At 37.9% G+C, this 16,295-nt stretch overlaps 1 protein-coding gene across 1 annotated transcript in view; it reads right to left on the minus strand.

The window, feature by feature from the left end:
* Positions 1 to 16,295, minus strand: part of LOC133657002 (cytosolic phospholipase A2 beta-like) — a 121,272-nt gene that overhangs the window by 63,400 nt on the left and 41,577 nt on the right. The window contains exons 16-22 of the mRNA XM_062057887.1: positions 9,008 to 9,144; positions 8,179 to 8,401; positions 7,981 to 8,095; positions 5,705 to 5,842; positions 5,511 to 5,618; positions 696 to 875; positions 330 to 502 (exon numbers count right to left, since the gene is read on the minus strand). Of these exons, the coding sequence (XP_061913871.1) occupies positions 330 to 502; positions 696 to 875; positions 5,511 to 5,618; positions 5,705 to 5,842; positions 7,981 to 8,095; positions 8,179 to 8,401; positions 9,008 to 9,144 (1,074 nt within the window). The remainder of the gene's footprint in view (positions 1 to 329; positions 503 to 695; positions 876 to 5,510; positions 5,619 to 5,704; positions 5,843 to 7,980; positions 8,096 to 8,178; positions 8,402 to 9,007; positions 9,145 to 16,295) is intronic.

Below are 16,295 nucleotides of genomic sequence, written 5' to 3' on the forward strand. Positions count from 1 at the left end.
GATGTCAAATGAAAAATGCATTATAAAGAAGTTAAAATTATTATTGCTGCTAACGATAAATGGCTAGTGATATGAAATAAATGTTGGAAGAAATGTTTTTTAAAATAGCTATTTACAGTTTTAAAAATCAGACCATTCTGCAGGAAGTGATCAAAGTGGCGAGGGAACACCATATTGTTGTTTGTTTCCATACTGTACCCAAAATAAAGCGACCGGCGATCTTAAAACAGATGTACGAAACGGTGATTATGATGTATCATTACACTCTTATCTGTGTCTCAAGTGTACTGGTATGACAATAAAGTTCCTTGAATAATTTTTACGTTTACCTTGAACATGTTCCCCGGGTTCCAAGAACAATCAAGACATATGATGATGTCTACTTCTCTCTCTGGGCGCAGGATGGGGGCAAAGCCAACATTGATGGATAGACCACTATCAATAAGATGTAAATTGGAGTCATGAGGGGTCAGTGTGTTTGGAAATGCATCAGGGTGTGTTTCTGCGAAGACATGGAAGATGCATTCATCAACCCAACATAATAAGCACACAAATAATGTAGTATAATGTAAAACTAATGATCATAACCAAATATAAGCACTGAAGTAATGTAGGCCTATTGTAAAACTAATGATCATAGCAAACTAATGTGACATGTTTGTACATGTTATTTGTAGGAACAGATCTAAATATACCTTTCCAAGCTTTAAAGTTGGCATGTTTATTGTAATTTGAGTGCAGGAAGAGACCATGCAAGAAGTTGTAAACTGTCGAGACAATTGGGCGGTTCCTCAAGAAATCACTGATGATTCCAGAGACAAGTGTGGATGGTTCGACGTGGCGTGTACAAAGAGTCGAAGCCTCACTGTCAGTTTCTGTCAAAGGGAAATATAAAAGCAAGGTCAACACTTAACTGGAACGTGGAGTAATACTTATCAAGTTAGTTATAGTCCATTAGGTACCCACAGAAAATTACTTTAACCAGGGGTATCAAACAATTTTTGGTTGCCAAGTGGGCCAAACCAACACATTTATGATAATCACATATAAATAACAACAAGTCCATGTTTTCCCCCTCAGTTTACACGCAAAAAAAGTACATCACTTAACTTGTACGTGTCCCAACTGTGCTGAACTGGGCTTTTATTTGCTTTGGTTTGCTGTCATTGTTTTTACATTCTATTTGCAGTCCAGATGTGACGGTTCAAACACCCACCGACACACACTCTGCTGTGCGTGCCGCTGAGCGTGCTTCTGAACACGCCCACGGGCGTTCCTCTCCTGCCACAGCCCCGCGCAGCTGCACTCACTCGGCAATCGACACACCTGACGCTGATGAAGACTTCACTGCCTTCTTAAGCCAGGGCGTCCTGCGTTCCAGTGCCAGAACGTAGCTACTTGTACCAGTACAGTAAGCCCTACACGTTTCTAGCTCTCTTGCCTATGTGCTTCCTCGCTCTCCGTGTTTCCCCTCCTCTGTGCTCATTGTGTCTTGTACTGTGTCGTCATCCCACAGCTCCTCTTCGTTCCCTGGTTTCGAGCTGTGTGTCTCGTCTCCCCAGATACCCTCCAGAATTCTTGCTGCCTCCCTGGATCTCGACCTTTCGCCTGCCCACAGACTACGACGCCTCGCTCCAGCCCTTGACCTCTTGCTTGCCCACAGACCTCTGAGCCTGCCTTGCCCTCTCTGGACCTCCGCATCTTTCACAACACGCACCTTCAATAACTCCGGGTAACACTCACCAAGTAATCGCTTCACATAGTCACACACCACGTATTTGGGTTAATTACACACGTCACTATCTTGTGTTAATAAACACGCAGCAAGCTAAACGACGTCCCTGTCTCAGTGCCGTCTCCTTCCTCACTGTACCGTTACACCAGATTTAGAATGTAGTCTATTTTTTCTATTCATTCTACCTAATTTATGTATATCCTATTGTATTTAAATTCTAATGTACATACTAATGTTTTTGTGGTACTCATTGGGTTAAATCTGGGACCTCCGGTACTTAATTTTGTGTAATCTCATGTGTTGCATGTGTGCTGCAATGATAATAAAGTTCCTTGAATCCTTGAAAGTACATTAGAAAATGAAATTAAATATCATTTTACAAAACATATCATGACCAACTTCAGATATTTTAAGACATTTTTTTGTACATTTAAAATAAAGTGATTATACTATAAAGTTATTTTCCATTTAACTTCACCAGTTTTAGATTATTTTTATTCAAAATCGCTGAATTTTCACATTTGCCGTTCAAATACTGAGAAGAGACTTGCGGTGAGTCACCAGCCAGTTGAGCCTCGCCATGGATTGCGCAATGACTCGGCTAACTGCTGGCCTGCTGTGCAGTGAGACCGTATTGCTATATAAATTATATTATACATTTCCATAGTTTAGTTAGCTGAAGTATATAATGTATAGTGTATTTTGTCAACAACTGTATGTGTGTAACGTATTTCTTGTGCTGAGAAATCATAAAACGGCTGCGAAGACGCACTGGCTGAGGCTCGCAGTAATCCCGCCTCCTGGTGCTAGAGGGCGGTAGTGATCCCAGAGATCATTCTTGCGACTACTCGGCTGCAGAAGAAGTGACAACAAGCAGCAACAGTTAGCAGCGATCGTTTATTTTTTCCTCTCGCCTGAACTTTTAACATGGAGGATTACATATCTAAAATAAAACAGTTTTCTAAACTGGACTTTTAATCGAAACAGGTGGTAATAATTAAAGGAAGATCTCCATCGAGACAGAGAGACTTTTAAAACTGAAGAAAGATAAGGAAGACTTCTATAAACAAGTTATCGATGCTTTTGTTCAAAAGGAGCGGCGCATGGACTTCATTTATCAGTAAAGGTAAGACCATAATAACGTTTTTTTTATTAAATGTGCTTTTTTGTGTGCTACAGTTTGTATGTGTAAAGTTAAAGTTAAGTTAAAGTACCAATGATTGTCACACACACTAGGTGTGGTGAAATTTGTCCTCTGCATTTGACCCATCCCCTTGCTCACCCCCTGGGAGGTGAGGGGAGCAGTGGGGAGCAGTGGGGAGCAGTGGGCACCAGCGGCGCCGCGCCCGAGAGTCATTTTTGGTGATTTAACCCCCAATTCCAACCCTTGATGCTGAGTGCCAAGCAGGGAAGAATGCTGGTATGAGCTTTTAAACATTAAGTTAAGTTAAAGTACCAATGATGGTCACACACACACTAGGTGTGGTGAAATTTGTCCTCTGCATTTGACCCATCCCCTTGATCACCCCCTGGGAGGTGAGGGGAGCAGTGGGCAGCAGCGGTGCCGCGCCCGGGAATCATTTTTGGTGATTTAACCCCCAATTCCAACCATTGATGCGGAGTGCCAAGCAGGGAAGTAATGGGTCCCATTTTTATAGTCTTTGTTATGACTCTGCCGGGGTTTGAACTCCCAACCTACCGATCTCAGGGCGGACACTCTAACCACTAGGCCACTGAGTAGGCATAACCTGTTAACTGCTGCCAATCAAATGGTGAATAAGATACTCTTTAAGGTTCATATGTTTGTAAATCTGACTGTGATGAAGTCAGTGCCTCACCAGCCATGAACCTCACCGCACGTCACTGCTCTCTACACCACATGCAGTTTCCTCAGAACCACCAGCCAATCATTTATCTTTTCTCTGCTCTGTTGTCCTTGTTGTATTTTTCACCATGATGAATATTATAGTGCCGCCATATTCTTTAAGCACCCACACTTTTTGATTACAAACTGAGCACACAGTGGGTATGTTACCATCCCTGCATTGCATGGCGGTAAAAACCTGTCGCTGTGTCTCTGTGAGAGTACTAAGGACGCCCCCGAAAATGAGACTTCATTACTAATTGTATGTATTTTATATGTAGGACAAAGCCCTGTAATGTTTTTTAAACTTTCCCCTTCAGTTTGATATGGAGTAAAATGTATATGCAGAAACAAATCAGGTTTACCTAATTTTGTGACCAGATGAATCTAGACAATGCTTATGAAGTTTATTTTCAACTGTATCTGGGCAAAAATAGCAGTGATGCTATGTGTATATTTACAAAAGACAAATTATGATTTTTTTGGAGAGGGTGGGGTGTGGTTTCATTTGCAATCTGGGAACGCCTTCACAAACCAACATCTTGCAGAAACTCACAAAGTATTGTTATAAACGTGACTGTGGAGACAGATTTACAACAAAGTATATCCAATACATATTATCTAGACCACAAGGAAGTGTTTCAAATGTAGATTTAAGAGCATAGTTCCCCTTTAAAGGTGCGCTTTGATGATGTCTGTGTTGAGTGACGTGTTCCACGCTAGGTTTTCCGCTATCCGGGTGGAACGAACCACTTTACATTTTTGATCGTGGGGGGTGTGTAGTATGTTTTTAGAAGTTCTTAATTTGGCTCAAGCAACCTTATTATTGAAATTTCACGGCTATATTTCTTTTGTATTAACATTTACTACAGTGTCAGTTCACCATTTTAGAAACCATTTTTATTTTGCTATTTGTTAGAGACTATAAATGAAATACTTTTTTCGTCAGTTTCTCTGTTTCTTCAATCCACCTGGGTACAAATCATGACACAGATACTCTCATTAAACTTAACTGAAATATTATTAGCTATATATTTTTTTAATCATCGCAAATGCTATCAGATTTCTATTACCTGTCCTGAAGTAAGCAACCAGGTCATCCATCCATCCATTTTCTAGGGATGGAAGGCAGGGCACACCCCGGACAAGTCGCCAATTCATCACAATGGCCAGTCTCAATTGCTTTTACCGCGACCCCCTCTGAATTGAGTTACTATTGAGGATTTGATGATATTTATTTATTTTTTTCTGCACAAGCTGAGTTACATTCTTTCCATTCCCTGCTGGCAGGGACTCCTTTTTTCATTTCGTTCCTGTGACAAACTTCTCCATCTCTTCGCCCCTGTTAGCCCTGTACTCGTGCTCCTGTGTACTTACCACTACTACCACTGTGTAGTTAGTGGGCATCTAATGTGTGGAATGCTGCTACCTAGCTACAGGCGTCTGTATTAATTCAACATGAATACGAGAGTGTAGACACAAATAATGAACATATTAACCTGCTGACACCTCACCACGACCCCCCAGCGGTCTCGACCCACTATTTGATAAACACTGCACTCTGTGATATAATATGCACATCATCTTTTGCTTTGTGCATCACCGCAAAATTGTGCATAAAGTAATGTACTGGGGGTCATACGGAAAACTTTGGCAAGCCAAACACCATTGTGTTTTTTTCAGCTCTTGTGTGTCTGGCAAACCTATCATTAATGTATTTCAATCTTCACGTGCAATCACAAACCTTATGTCCATGATTCATGGACCATGCAAACTAACGAACAGTTGCCTCGTTGGGTGTATTCTGCAAAAATTTGGCGGGGAAATTTTTTTATTTTACATGATAAAGGATTTTTGTGTAACGTAAAAAAGAGTTAAAAAGAAGTGTAGTAAAACATAAGGTATATTTACCCAAGTCGGTGACATCTGGTTCAAACCCGGCATCCCAGTTTAGTTCATAGTCAGTGCTGTGCATCAATAGTTCAGTCATGTTGACAGAAAAGAAGCTGCTCCATATTCCTAATCCAAATAGAATTGAAGTATTGTGACTTTGACTTACCCTGTTGTCGGGCAATAACATTACAGTCAAAAAGCAATATTCTTACCGATCAGATAAGAGATATAGACTTCTGGGAGTTTTTTGATGAGATGTCCAAGGAAGAACTGACTGCCGAAGTCTTCAGCTTTCACAAACGCCCCGTACTTTTGAAAGCCAACCTCGTAGGGCGTGAACTCACACCACTCTGTTCATGTTTTAATGAAGAGTGGAACATGTTAAGTTGTTAACATATCAAATATGCATAAATAATAACTTTCAACTTGATGAAAATACAGACGGTCCTCAATCTGCCAGTTCTGTTCATTCGATGGCCATTTGAGTCAAGTTTTAGTTCAATTCATACGTGAGTCAATCAAGTACATACAACTAGAGTTTTAAAAAAAGATGAAATACAAGAATGAAATGAAACAGGAATATATAAAAAAAAACAGCAATTCCTTACTTTTAAAAAGGGCTTTGCAAGTAGGGATGTGCACCTTTCACATTTGAACAGAGTACAAATTTCCGTCACTTTTTCGTGTTCTAAATGGGTTAGAATGCGATTCAAAAACAATTTATTTATAAAACAGAACGATTCGATTTTGATTTATTGTATGAATGATTCGATACAATTTAGTGTAAAAACGATTCAATAAGATTCAATATGGGGTACAAACGATTGGATTCTTTGGTTAACATTTGTTGATGGACATATTGTTTTTTACACCACAACAGAACATAAGTATTCAATCCTGTGCATACACTCCTCCTCGTGTTAGAGGATAAATAGATAGGACCTTGTCACCAATCGCTCAGGCTAGATCTGTCTAAGCCTGAACTGATAAAAAACTATTCGAATGAGAGGACACACGTCTTCTAAGACAACTAATCAGTTGAATGCCACGAGAATAACAATAACCTGATAAATGAGTATATATATATATATATATATATATATATATATATATATATATATATATATATATATATATATATATATATATATATATATATATATATATATATATATATATATATATATATATATATATATATATATATATATATAAATAGGCCGGAGTAGAGATTGTACATGTGTATATATATGTATTTATACATATACAGTATATATATATATATATACATATATATACATACACATGGCGTGCATGGATAAAAGTTATTTTAATATTTAAAGTGTAGTTGTCATTTATTTAAGGTTATCCGTTGATACTTTCACAAAGAAATAAAAAATACAAAAATAGTAAAATGCTCATATTTTGGAAAAGGTCACATGACACAAAGTTATTAAAATAAAGAACTGTTTGATTTTACATGAATCAGTACTTGGTAGTACTGAATACGTTTCGTATGAAAAGTACCAAATTTGGTACCCATTCCTTATTATAAAAAAGAGTAAGACAGACTTATAAGGAGGATGAAGTGTCTATAATAGATAGATAGATAGATAGATAGATAGATAGATAGATAGATAGATAGATAGATAGATAGATAGATAGATAGATAGTACTTATCTATCTATCTATCTATCTAGATAGATAGATAGGATAGATAGTACTTTATTAATTCCTTCAGGAGAGTTCCCTCAGGAAAAAAAAATTCCAGCAGCAGTGTACAGAATTGAGATTGAATTTAAAAAGTAAAAGATAAATAATGGGGGTATAAATGGAAATAAAAATAGAACATATTACAATGAGAATAAAAATAAAAAGCAACAATAAGAATAAAAATATAACAGTAAAAATAAGAATATAACAAGAGAAACTAAGCAGTAGTGACCATGTTATGAAATGTATTGCACTGTTAATGCACTGTTTTTTGTTGCAGTTTATTTCAGTATTGTTATTGTTTTGCATCCCCTGTCATCCTAGTATCCCCCCTCCCCCCTAGAGAGGAGTTGTACAGTCTGAGATGAGACCGTTACAGTGCGTAGTTATTAAAGTCCACGTAATGGAGCAGATTCTTTCACATGTTCTTTGTTTATCATGATAGTCCCGGCGTTTGAGCAGCTTTGACCAAACATGCAAAAAATGTTTTTCTAAATTTTTTCCAACATTTAACCATATTTAATTTCACTTTCCTTCTTTAGGATGCAATGTCCTCCTCTCGCTTGGGTGACATTGAAGGGAAAAATTTAATAATGCGAAAAAAGGTGACATGGTCCTTCCTCAGTGTAGCCGCTACATATTCTTCTAACTACCGTAGTTCACTTTTGATTTTTGTTCACTATGATTTATTCATGGGAGTGCGTACATAAGCTAGCAAAGGTGGTAACATGTGCATGTGTAAGAAAGTGTCCAAATAAAAAGAATCCAAATTTACCATTTTCAGATTCACAGCCTATCTTGTCCTTTATGTTGACAGCAGTGTACACGGGCAAAGGGTTTTGTCCTTCATTTACTGCCTTCTGCTGCTCTGCGAGAGTACTGGTCATCTTCTGCAAATGTCAACCCATATTAAGAGGATCCTTTCCGAAACAAAAAGACAAAAATACAGTAATTTTCCAGCTACAGTACTTACCTTCCCGAAGACAATCTGTTCATATATGAGGCCCGGCATGTCAGTTTGTGACGCGTTATGGCCATTCTTAATTTTGTCTTCCATCTCTTGGCTGTAATATTGCATTTTCTCTGGCGTGAAGACACTCAGGAAATCCTTAGTAATCTCCTTCTTTATTTCAGCAATGGTACTGTCTATGCCGTCATGTGACCAGTTTGCATCTTGATACAATGCAGACATAGCCCTGTTCATGAGGATATTACAGTGTATATGAACAGCATTAAAATGCAAATACATAGAAATGGCATTAGCAGAGTCACCATTTATTTGCCACATTGATCACAAACAACTGGATTTTAAGTGGATCTTAATTATTTTCTGCTTGCATTACACGGTGGTGTCACTAAATTTGACAATAAATGATCAATTATTCAACATCTCAACAGCACAAACATGGATGCCAATTCCAACTCAATCAGGAAATTAATTTACAATCGTCCCGAGCTACATCGCACTTCAAAGGTTATGGTTTCACCATATGGCAGTTTTTTGGGGGGAGAAATGTTTTGCATATTCAAAATTGTTTTGGGGGGTTTGAGGTGGGTGGGGTTTGGGCGGTTGAAAAGGATGTCTATCTGTTATTATTATTTTCCCTTTTTTATTACAACGTAGAGACACGAGACAGATCGGATATACATGATCTGGAACTGGCTAAAACTTACTGGACTGGATATTGAAAAAATAAATGATGAGTGTGTGTTCTTTACAGTATGTTGTTTTTCCGCTATCATTTTACTTGAAGCAGAACTGCGTACTTACGTGTTGATAAACACTACAACACGAAACTTACCAAGTAGATCCAGATACTCCGGTGATATAAGTGACAGAATCGAGCACATTTAAGTTCTTCAAGCTCTTCAAACAACCAAGCAGTCCTGTCATTGCTCTGCTTCCTCCTCCTGATCCCACCAGAGCTATCGTTGGCACCTAAATATAGAATAAATAAATTCAATTTATAACGTTCGTAATTATTACCTTCATTCAATATTTATTGATAAAAACACCATAAAATTTCAGTGTTCATATGTAAAGTGTAAGGGGGTAAACACAATGACTAGAAGATCAAATACTTATTTTCTTAATGTCAGTACACACTAAAAAATGTTGGGTTAAAAAATAACCCAATTTCAACCCAACTGCTGGTTCAGAAAAGGACGAACCCCTTATTTGAGTTATTTTAACTCAACATTTTGGGTTAATTTTTTCAACCCAACTTTTGCGTTGAATTATTTCACCAAAAAGTTGAGTTATGATAACTTAATGTTGGGTTATTCCCAACCAAACTATTGGGTTGAATTATTTAACACAAAAGTTGAATTATTCTAACTCAATGTTGGTTGATTCATAACCCAACTATTGGGTTTAATTTATTTACCACAAAAGCTGAGTTATGCTCACTACAATGTTAGTTATTCCAAACCCAACTATTGCGTTGCGCAATTTAGCGCTCCTTGACCCAATAGTTGGTTAAAAATTAAACATTTTACTGCTGGTTTGTCGTACTCCTTCCCAACTACTGATCAAAATTAATTTAATTCCATTAAAATATTGTCACGTTCTCCCAATATGGGTCGTTCTCCCAGGATGCAGATGGAAAACTCCGGAGGCAAGGTACAGGTACGAAAATGATTTAATCTCATAAATCAGGCAGGAATGGTAAATGGTAAATGGTTATACTTGTATAGCGCTTTTCTACCTTTTTTTTTTTAAGGAACTCAAAGCGCTTTGAAACTATTTCCACATTCACCCATTCACACACATATTCACACACTGATGGCGGGAGTTGCCATGCAAGGCGCTAACCAGGACCCATCAAGAGCAAGGGTGAAGTGTCTTGCTCAAGGACACAACGGACGTGACTAGGATGGTAGAAGGTGGGCATTGAACCAGTAACCCTCAGATTGATGGCTCTGCCACTCTACCAACTTCGCGAAATGTGGTTGCAGGAACAAAAAAACAAAGCAAGCGTACCGATAGCACGGAGAGCTAAGGCATAACTTAGCTCAGGAATCAAGAATCAAAAGCATGGATCACAAACGTACAAACCCCGTTTCCATATGAGTTGGGAAATTGTGTTAGATGTAAATATAAACAGAATACAATGATTTGCAAATCATTTTCAACCCATATTCAGTTGAATATGCTACAAAGACAACATATTTGATGTTCAAACTAATAAACTTTTTTTTTTTTTGCAAATAATCATTAACTTTAGAATTTGATGCCAGCAACACGTGACAAAGAAGTTAGGAAAGGTTGCAATAAATACTGATAAAATTGAGGAATGCTCATCAAACACTTATTTGGAACATCCCACAGGTGAACAGGCAAATTGGCAACAGGTGGGTGCCATGATTGGGTATAAAAGTAGATTCTGTCACGGCGCGGATTCGATCCCGCTTCCCTCCTGCCAACGCCGCTCATCCGTCTGTGCGCACCTCGGGTCACGCCCACGGGTGCGCACATCCAGGGACGCGCCGCGCGCGTCTCCGCCCTGCAGCAGCCACCAGCTGCGATCACTCACCGGAAATCTGCACACCTGGGACTGATGAGGGCAAGCTCAATAAAGGACCAGTGGACCCAAGGATCGGCACGGGAACTTAGTTTTCTCATGGTGTACAGTAAGCGACTAGCTTTAGGCTCGCTCCTTGTTTCCTCTCCGTGCCTTGACCCTCTGTCCTCTCCCGTGTGCCCGCAGTGTCTTGCCTTCCCGGATTTCGACCACCTCGCATGGACTTGAACTCTGACGCTCCTCTCAGCCCCACGGACCCCCGCTTGTATCCCGGATCATCTGCCTGCCCCCTGGACTTCCTCGTATCTCTTCAACACTTTGGTAACACCCACTTCAGTTAAATTCTACACATAGTCTTACACCATTACCTTTTGGATCTAGTTCACACTCCATTTCCTTAGTTTATTAAATTAGTATTGTTCGTTATTACTATATATATATTGAATATATATATATATATATATATATATATATATATATATATATATATATATATATATATATATATATATACATATATATAATAATTGTATACACTGTCTCCTGGTGTCTGTTTGCCGTCACCTCCCCTTAGTGATACATAACAGATTCCATGAAATGCTCAGTCATTCACAAACAAGGATGGGGCGAGTGTCACCACTTGGTCAACAAATGCGTGAGCAAATTGTTGAACAGTTTAAGAAAAAACTTTCTCAACTAGCTATTGCAAGGAATTTAGGGATTTCACCATCTACGGTCCGTAATATCATCAAAGGGTTCAGAGAATCTGGAGAAATCACTGCACGTAAGCAGCTAAGCCCGTGACCTTCGATCCCTCAGGCTGTACTGCATCAACAAGCGACATCAGTGTGTAAAGGATATCACCACATGGGCTCAGGAACACTTCAGAAACCCACTGTCAGTAACTACAGTTGGTCACTACATCTGTAAGTGCAAGTTAAAACTCTCCTATGCAAGGCGAAAACCGTTTATCAACAACACCCAGAAACGCCGTTAGCTTCGCTGGGCCTGAGCTCATCTAAGATGGACTGATACAAAGTGGAAAAGTGTTCTGTGGTCTGACGAGTCCACATTTCAAATTGTTTTTGGAAACTGTGGTCGTCGTGTCCTCCTGACCAAAGACGAAAAGAACCATCCGGATTGTTATAGGCGCAAAGTTGAAAAGCCAGCATCTGTGATGGTATGGGGGTGTATTAGTGCCCAAGACATTGGTAACTTACACATCTGTGAAGGCGCCATTAATTCTGAAAGGTACATACAGGTTTTGGAGCAACTTATGTTGCCATCCAAGCAACGTTACCATGGACGCCCCTGCTTATTTCAGCAAGACAATGCCAAGCCATGTGTTACATCAACGTGGCTTCATAGTAAAAGAGTGCGGGTACTAGACTGGCCTGCCTGTAGTCCAGACCTGTCTCCCATTGAAAATGTGTGGCGCATTTTGAAGCCTAAAATACCACAACGGAGACCCCCAGACTTAAGCTGTACATCAAGCAAGAATGGGAAAGAATTCCACCTGAGAAGATTAAAAAATGTGTCTCCTCAGTTCCCAAACGTTTACTGAGTGTTGTTAAAAGGAAAGGCCATGTAACACAGTGGTGAACATGCCCTTTCCCAACTACTTTGGCACGTGTTGCCGCCATGAAATTCTTTGAAATTATTTGCCAAAAAAAAATAAAGTTAATGAGTTTGAACATCAAATATCTTGTCTTTGTAGTGCATTCAATTGAATATGGATTGAAAAAGATTTGCAAGACATTGTATTCCGTTTATATTTACATCTAACACAATTTCCCAACTCATATGGAAACGGATTTGTAAATGTTGCATGAAGCAAATAAGAAAGCCAGCCTGAGTGTGGCGAAAAGCAGGAAATAAGTAGCACTCTGACAGCTAAAACACAAACCCAAAGGAGCTGAAAACAGAACTGAGGGAGTCAAAAACTAAACAAAACATGATGCCAGCAACGAATCATGACAAATATACTCAAAAGCAAGATATGAGTGACGTTTTTTTTTTAACAAGAATTTCCATGTATGGTTATAGTAGTTATATACAGCATGCTCAAATATTTTAATGTACATAAGATGTGTGATTGTAAATAATGTTGATGAGATTAATCCTCAATAAAATTTCCTTCAAAAAAAAAAGTACCTTTTACCCAAAAATGCGTTACTCATTGAAAAACAACCCAAAAATTGTTAATAGATTTGAAAACCCAGAAATTGAGTTAAAATAATACCCTTATAACTCAAAAAATGGATTGATCTTCATAAAAATAACTCCAAAATTCAACCCAACACTCGCAACTCATAAATTGGGTTATCAAAGTAACCCAGCATGTTTTAGTGTGTAAGTACTAACAACAACAAAAAATGTTGATGATGAATCAGTGATGCATGTGGATAAGGATGCAACGATAACGTAAAGGGTAACCGCTGTAAGCCACCAGTTAGTATTACCATTTTAAGCTTAAACGATCGAAAAACATAAATTGATAACTGCACATTGATAAACTGACAGAGCGACTACTGCCAGCTCACTAGCTCAAATGCTAACATTAAAACAAAAGACATCTTTACCCCTAACGAAACGATATACCCCGATAAAAACGTATACCCAACAAGCACAAGACATTAAAACAACATTGAGAACTTGAATTAGGTCCTAACGTTGAGCAACTCGAACTTAACGTTGAAACAACATGCTTTTTGACGACGTTTAATCAATGTTGGGTTCTAACGTTGATATGACCATTGGAATTTGGTCATTTCCTGTCCAATAATTTACAACACAATTACAACGTTGAAAGGTGGGGGGGGTGTATATTGTAGCGTCCCGGAAGATTTAGTGCTGCAAGGGGTTCTGGGTATTTGTTCTGTTGTGTTTATGTTGTGTTACGGTACGGATGTTCTCCCGAAATGTGTTTGTCATTCTTGTTTGGTGTGGGTTCACAGTGTGGCGCATATTTGTAACAGTGTTAAAGTTGTTTATACGGACACCCTCAGTGTGACCTGTATGGCTGTTGAACTAGTATGCAATGCATTCACTTGTGTGTGTGAAAAGCCGTAGGTATTATGTGATTGGACCGGCACGCAAAGGCAGTGCCTTTAAGGTTTATTTATTTAAAAGTCATAAATTTAACTTTTTTAAACCGATACCGATAATTTCAGAAGCGATACCGATCATTTCAGAACCGTTACCGATAATTTCCGATATTACATTTTAAAGCATTTATCGGCCGATAATATCGGCAGCCCGATATTATTGGACATCTCTATAAATAATTCTATATTATATTTTAATGCACTTTTAGTATTGCAGTACAAACCATTACTTGAAACAAAGCTAAGTCATTAAAACCGATGCAATACTGAGACTAAAACACTGTCAGTAAAGCATAAGAAAACACAAAACGTTTTGTAAAAGTGTGTTTATTTTAGTTATTTGGAAAAAAAAACTTAGTCAAAAGATTTCAGTGTGAGCCCATTTGAGCCCATTCAAAAATACAGCGATAATAATAACTGTGATCATATTGGTCACGATAATAACCGTGATATGAACATTTAGTTATAGCTCTACATGTAGAGAAGGAGTGAAATACTTTGGAACTGTTCCACATGTTTGTAGAAATATGTACTTTGAAACAGTTCAACTACTAAGAGTTTGCATGTATTTAAACTAGTGCAAACTTTATATCACAAAAAAATTATCTATTAAGTTCATCCCTTAAAGGTGACCTAATATGCAAAATCAAATGTTCTTACCTATTAATACCTTTTTGTGTATTTGGAATTTGCATAAGCCCTGAAAATATGAAATCAAACCATGGAAACATGGCGGAGATACAGGTGAAACTCCAAAAAAAATTAATTTCGTGCAAAGGTTTGTTAATACCAGCAATTAGATTTAAGATATTTCAAGACTTCTTTGGATATAATTTTGTGGATTATGGCTTACAATTTATGAAAACCTCAAATCGAAAATTTCAGAACATTTTTGGTTGTCAAATATAGTAAGTAAAGCATGATCATCAAAATTATAACACTAACATCTTGATATATTTTACTTTGTATGTAATGAGTTTATATCACATTTGAAGTTTAATTGCTGACATTAGTGGACTTTTGCACAATATTGTTATTTTCTGAGTTTCACCTGTATTTATAAAAACAATCTTGCCTTCCTTCTTTGTGCAAATTCCAAACGAGCCGTCATGGGTGGTTTTGGTTTTCCTTCAAACTGAGCAGGTAAAAAGAAGACATTAACTAATCAAAACAAAGGCACGTTGACTAAGATGGTGACACGATTGTCTGACATGTTAGTTAACAAATAAAAACGAGACAAAAATGTTGACAGAAACGATATCCAATCGTATTCAATTTTGTCTTGTCCATGGGCGGGACAAGTTCAGAATATATCCAATCACAGCCCTTTAACGGCGTGCATTGAAAGAGGGGTAGGGGTTGGTTACGAAGAAGAGCCAATCAGATGCTTTTCCTTGTGAGATGGACTCACCGCCAAAAAGAAAATGTGGGGATGTAACATATTCCACATTGTAATATGTATACACCTGTGATAAAGTGAAGCGGACACATTTATTTTTTTACTGTTATGATGCCATCAGCAGGTGAGGCATCGAGCGGGACATCTACGCAACTGTAAGTTGAATTTAATATTTGCTGCGTTCGGTGTTTTGCCAAAAACGTATTCGTCTGTGCACAACTGTTTACTACATGTAAGACAAACACTTATATTTGTGGTTATTGCAATATAGGTTTGAAATTAATTGCAGTAAGCAGTTTATCCTGTCCGGTAAATGACAGCGCTCTATGGTATTCATGGTTGTCAAGGACTGTTTTTGAGCCGATGCTGATGTGCTTAAATCTCTTTCTTGTTTTGAAGCTACATATAATATTAACAGTTCTTTGTTCACGCAGATAGTAAATATTAATAAAGCGCTTGGATGTATTCATTCAAGATAGTTAAATATATGATAATATAAAATGTACTGTAATGTTTACATGTTGAAGTACCCTTTAAAAAGTTGAAATTAACCCCAAACGACAAGTTAGTGGTTGCCAAAACGTGATTCGTAATAATATTTTGATATTGACAAATCTCATCTGTGCATCCTGTAAGGGTGATATATGCTAAGATGAGATGTGTCAATATCAAAATATTACTTTGAATTCCTTTTTGGCAACCAAGAATACATTGATTTAAAGGCCTACTGAAATGATTTTTTTTTTATTTAAACGGGGATAGCAGATCTATTCTATGTGTCATACTTGATCATTTCGCGATATTGCCATATTTTTGCTGAAAGGATTTAGTATAGAACAACGACGATAAAGATTGCAACTTTTGGTATCTGATAAAAAAAAGGCTTGCCCCTACCGGAAGTAGCGTGACGTAGTCAGTTGAACATATACGCAAAGTTCCCTATTGTTTACAATGATGGCCGCATGAAGTGAGAGAGATTCGGACCGAGAAAGCGACAATTTCCCCATTAATTTGAGCGAGGATGAAAGATGTGTGGATGAGTAAAGTGCAAGTGAAGGAC

Source organism: Entelurus aequoreus, linkage group LG09 (genome assembly GCF_033978785.1).
Source record: "Entelurus aequoreus isolate RoL-2023_Sb linkage group LG09, RoL_Eaeq_v1.1, whole genome shotgun sequence".
Lineage (NCBI taxonomy): Eukaryota > Metazoa > Chordata > Actinopteri > Syngnathiformes > Syngnathidae > Entelurus > Entelurus aequoreus.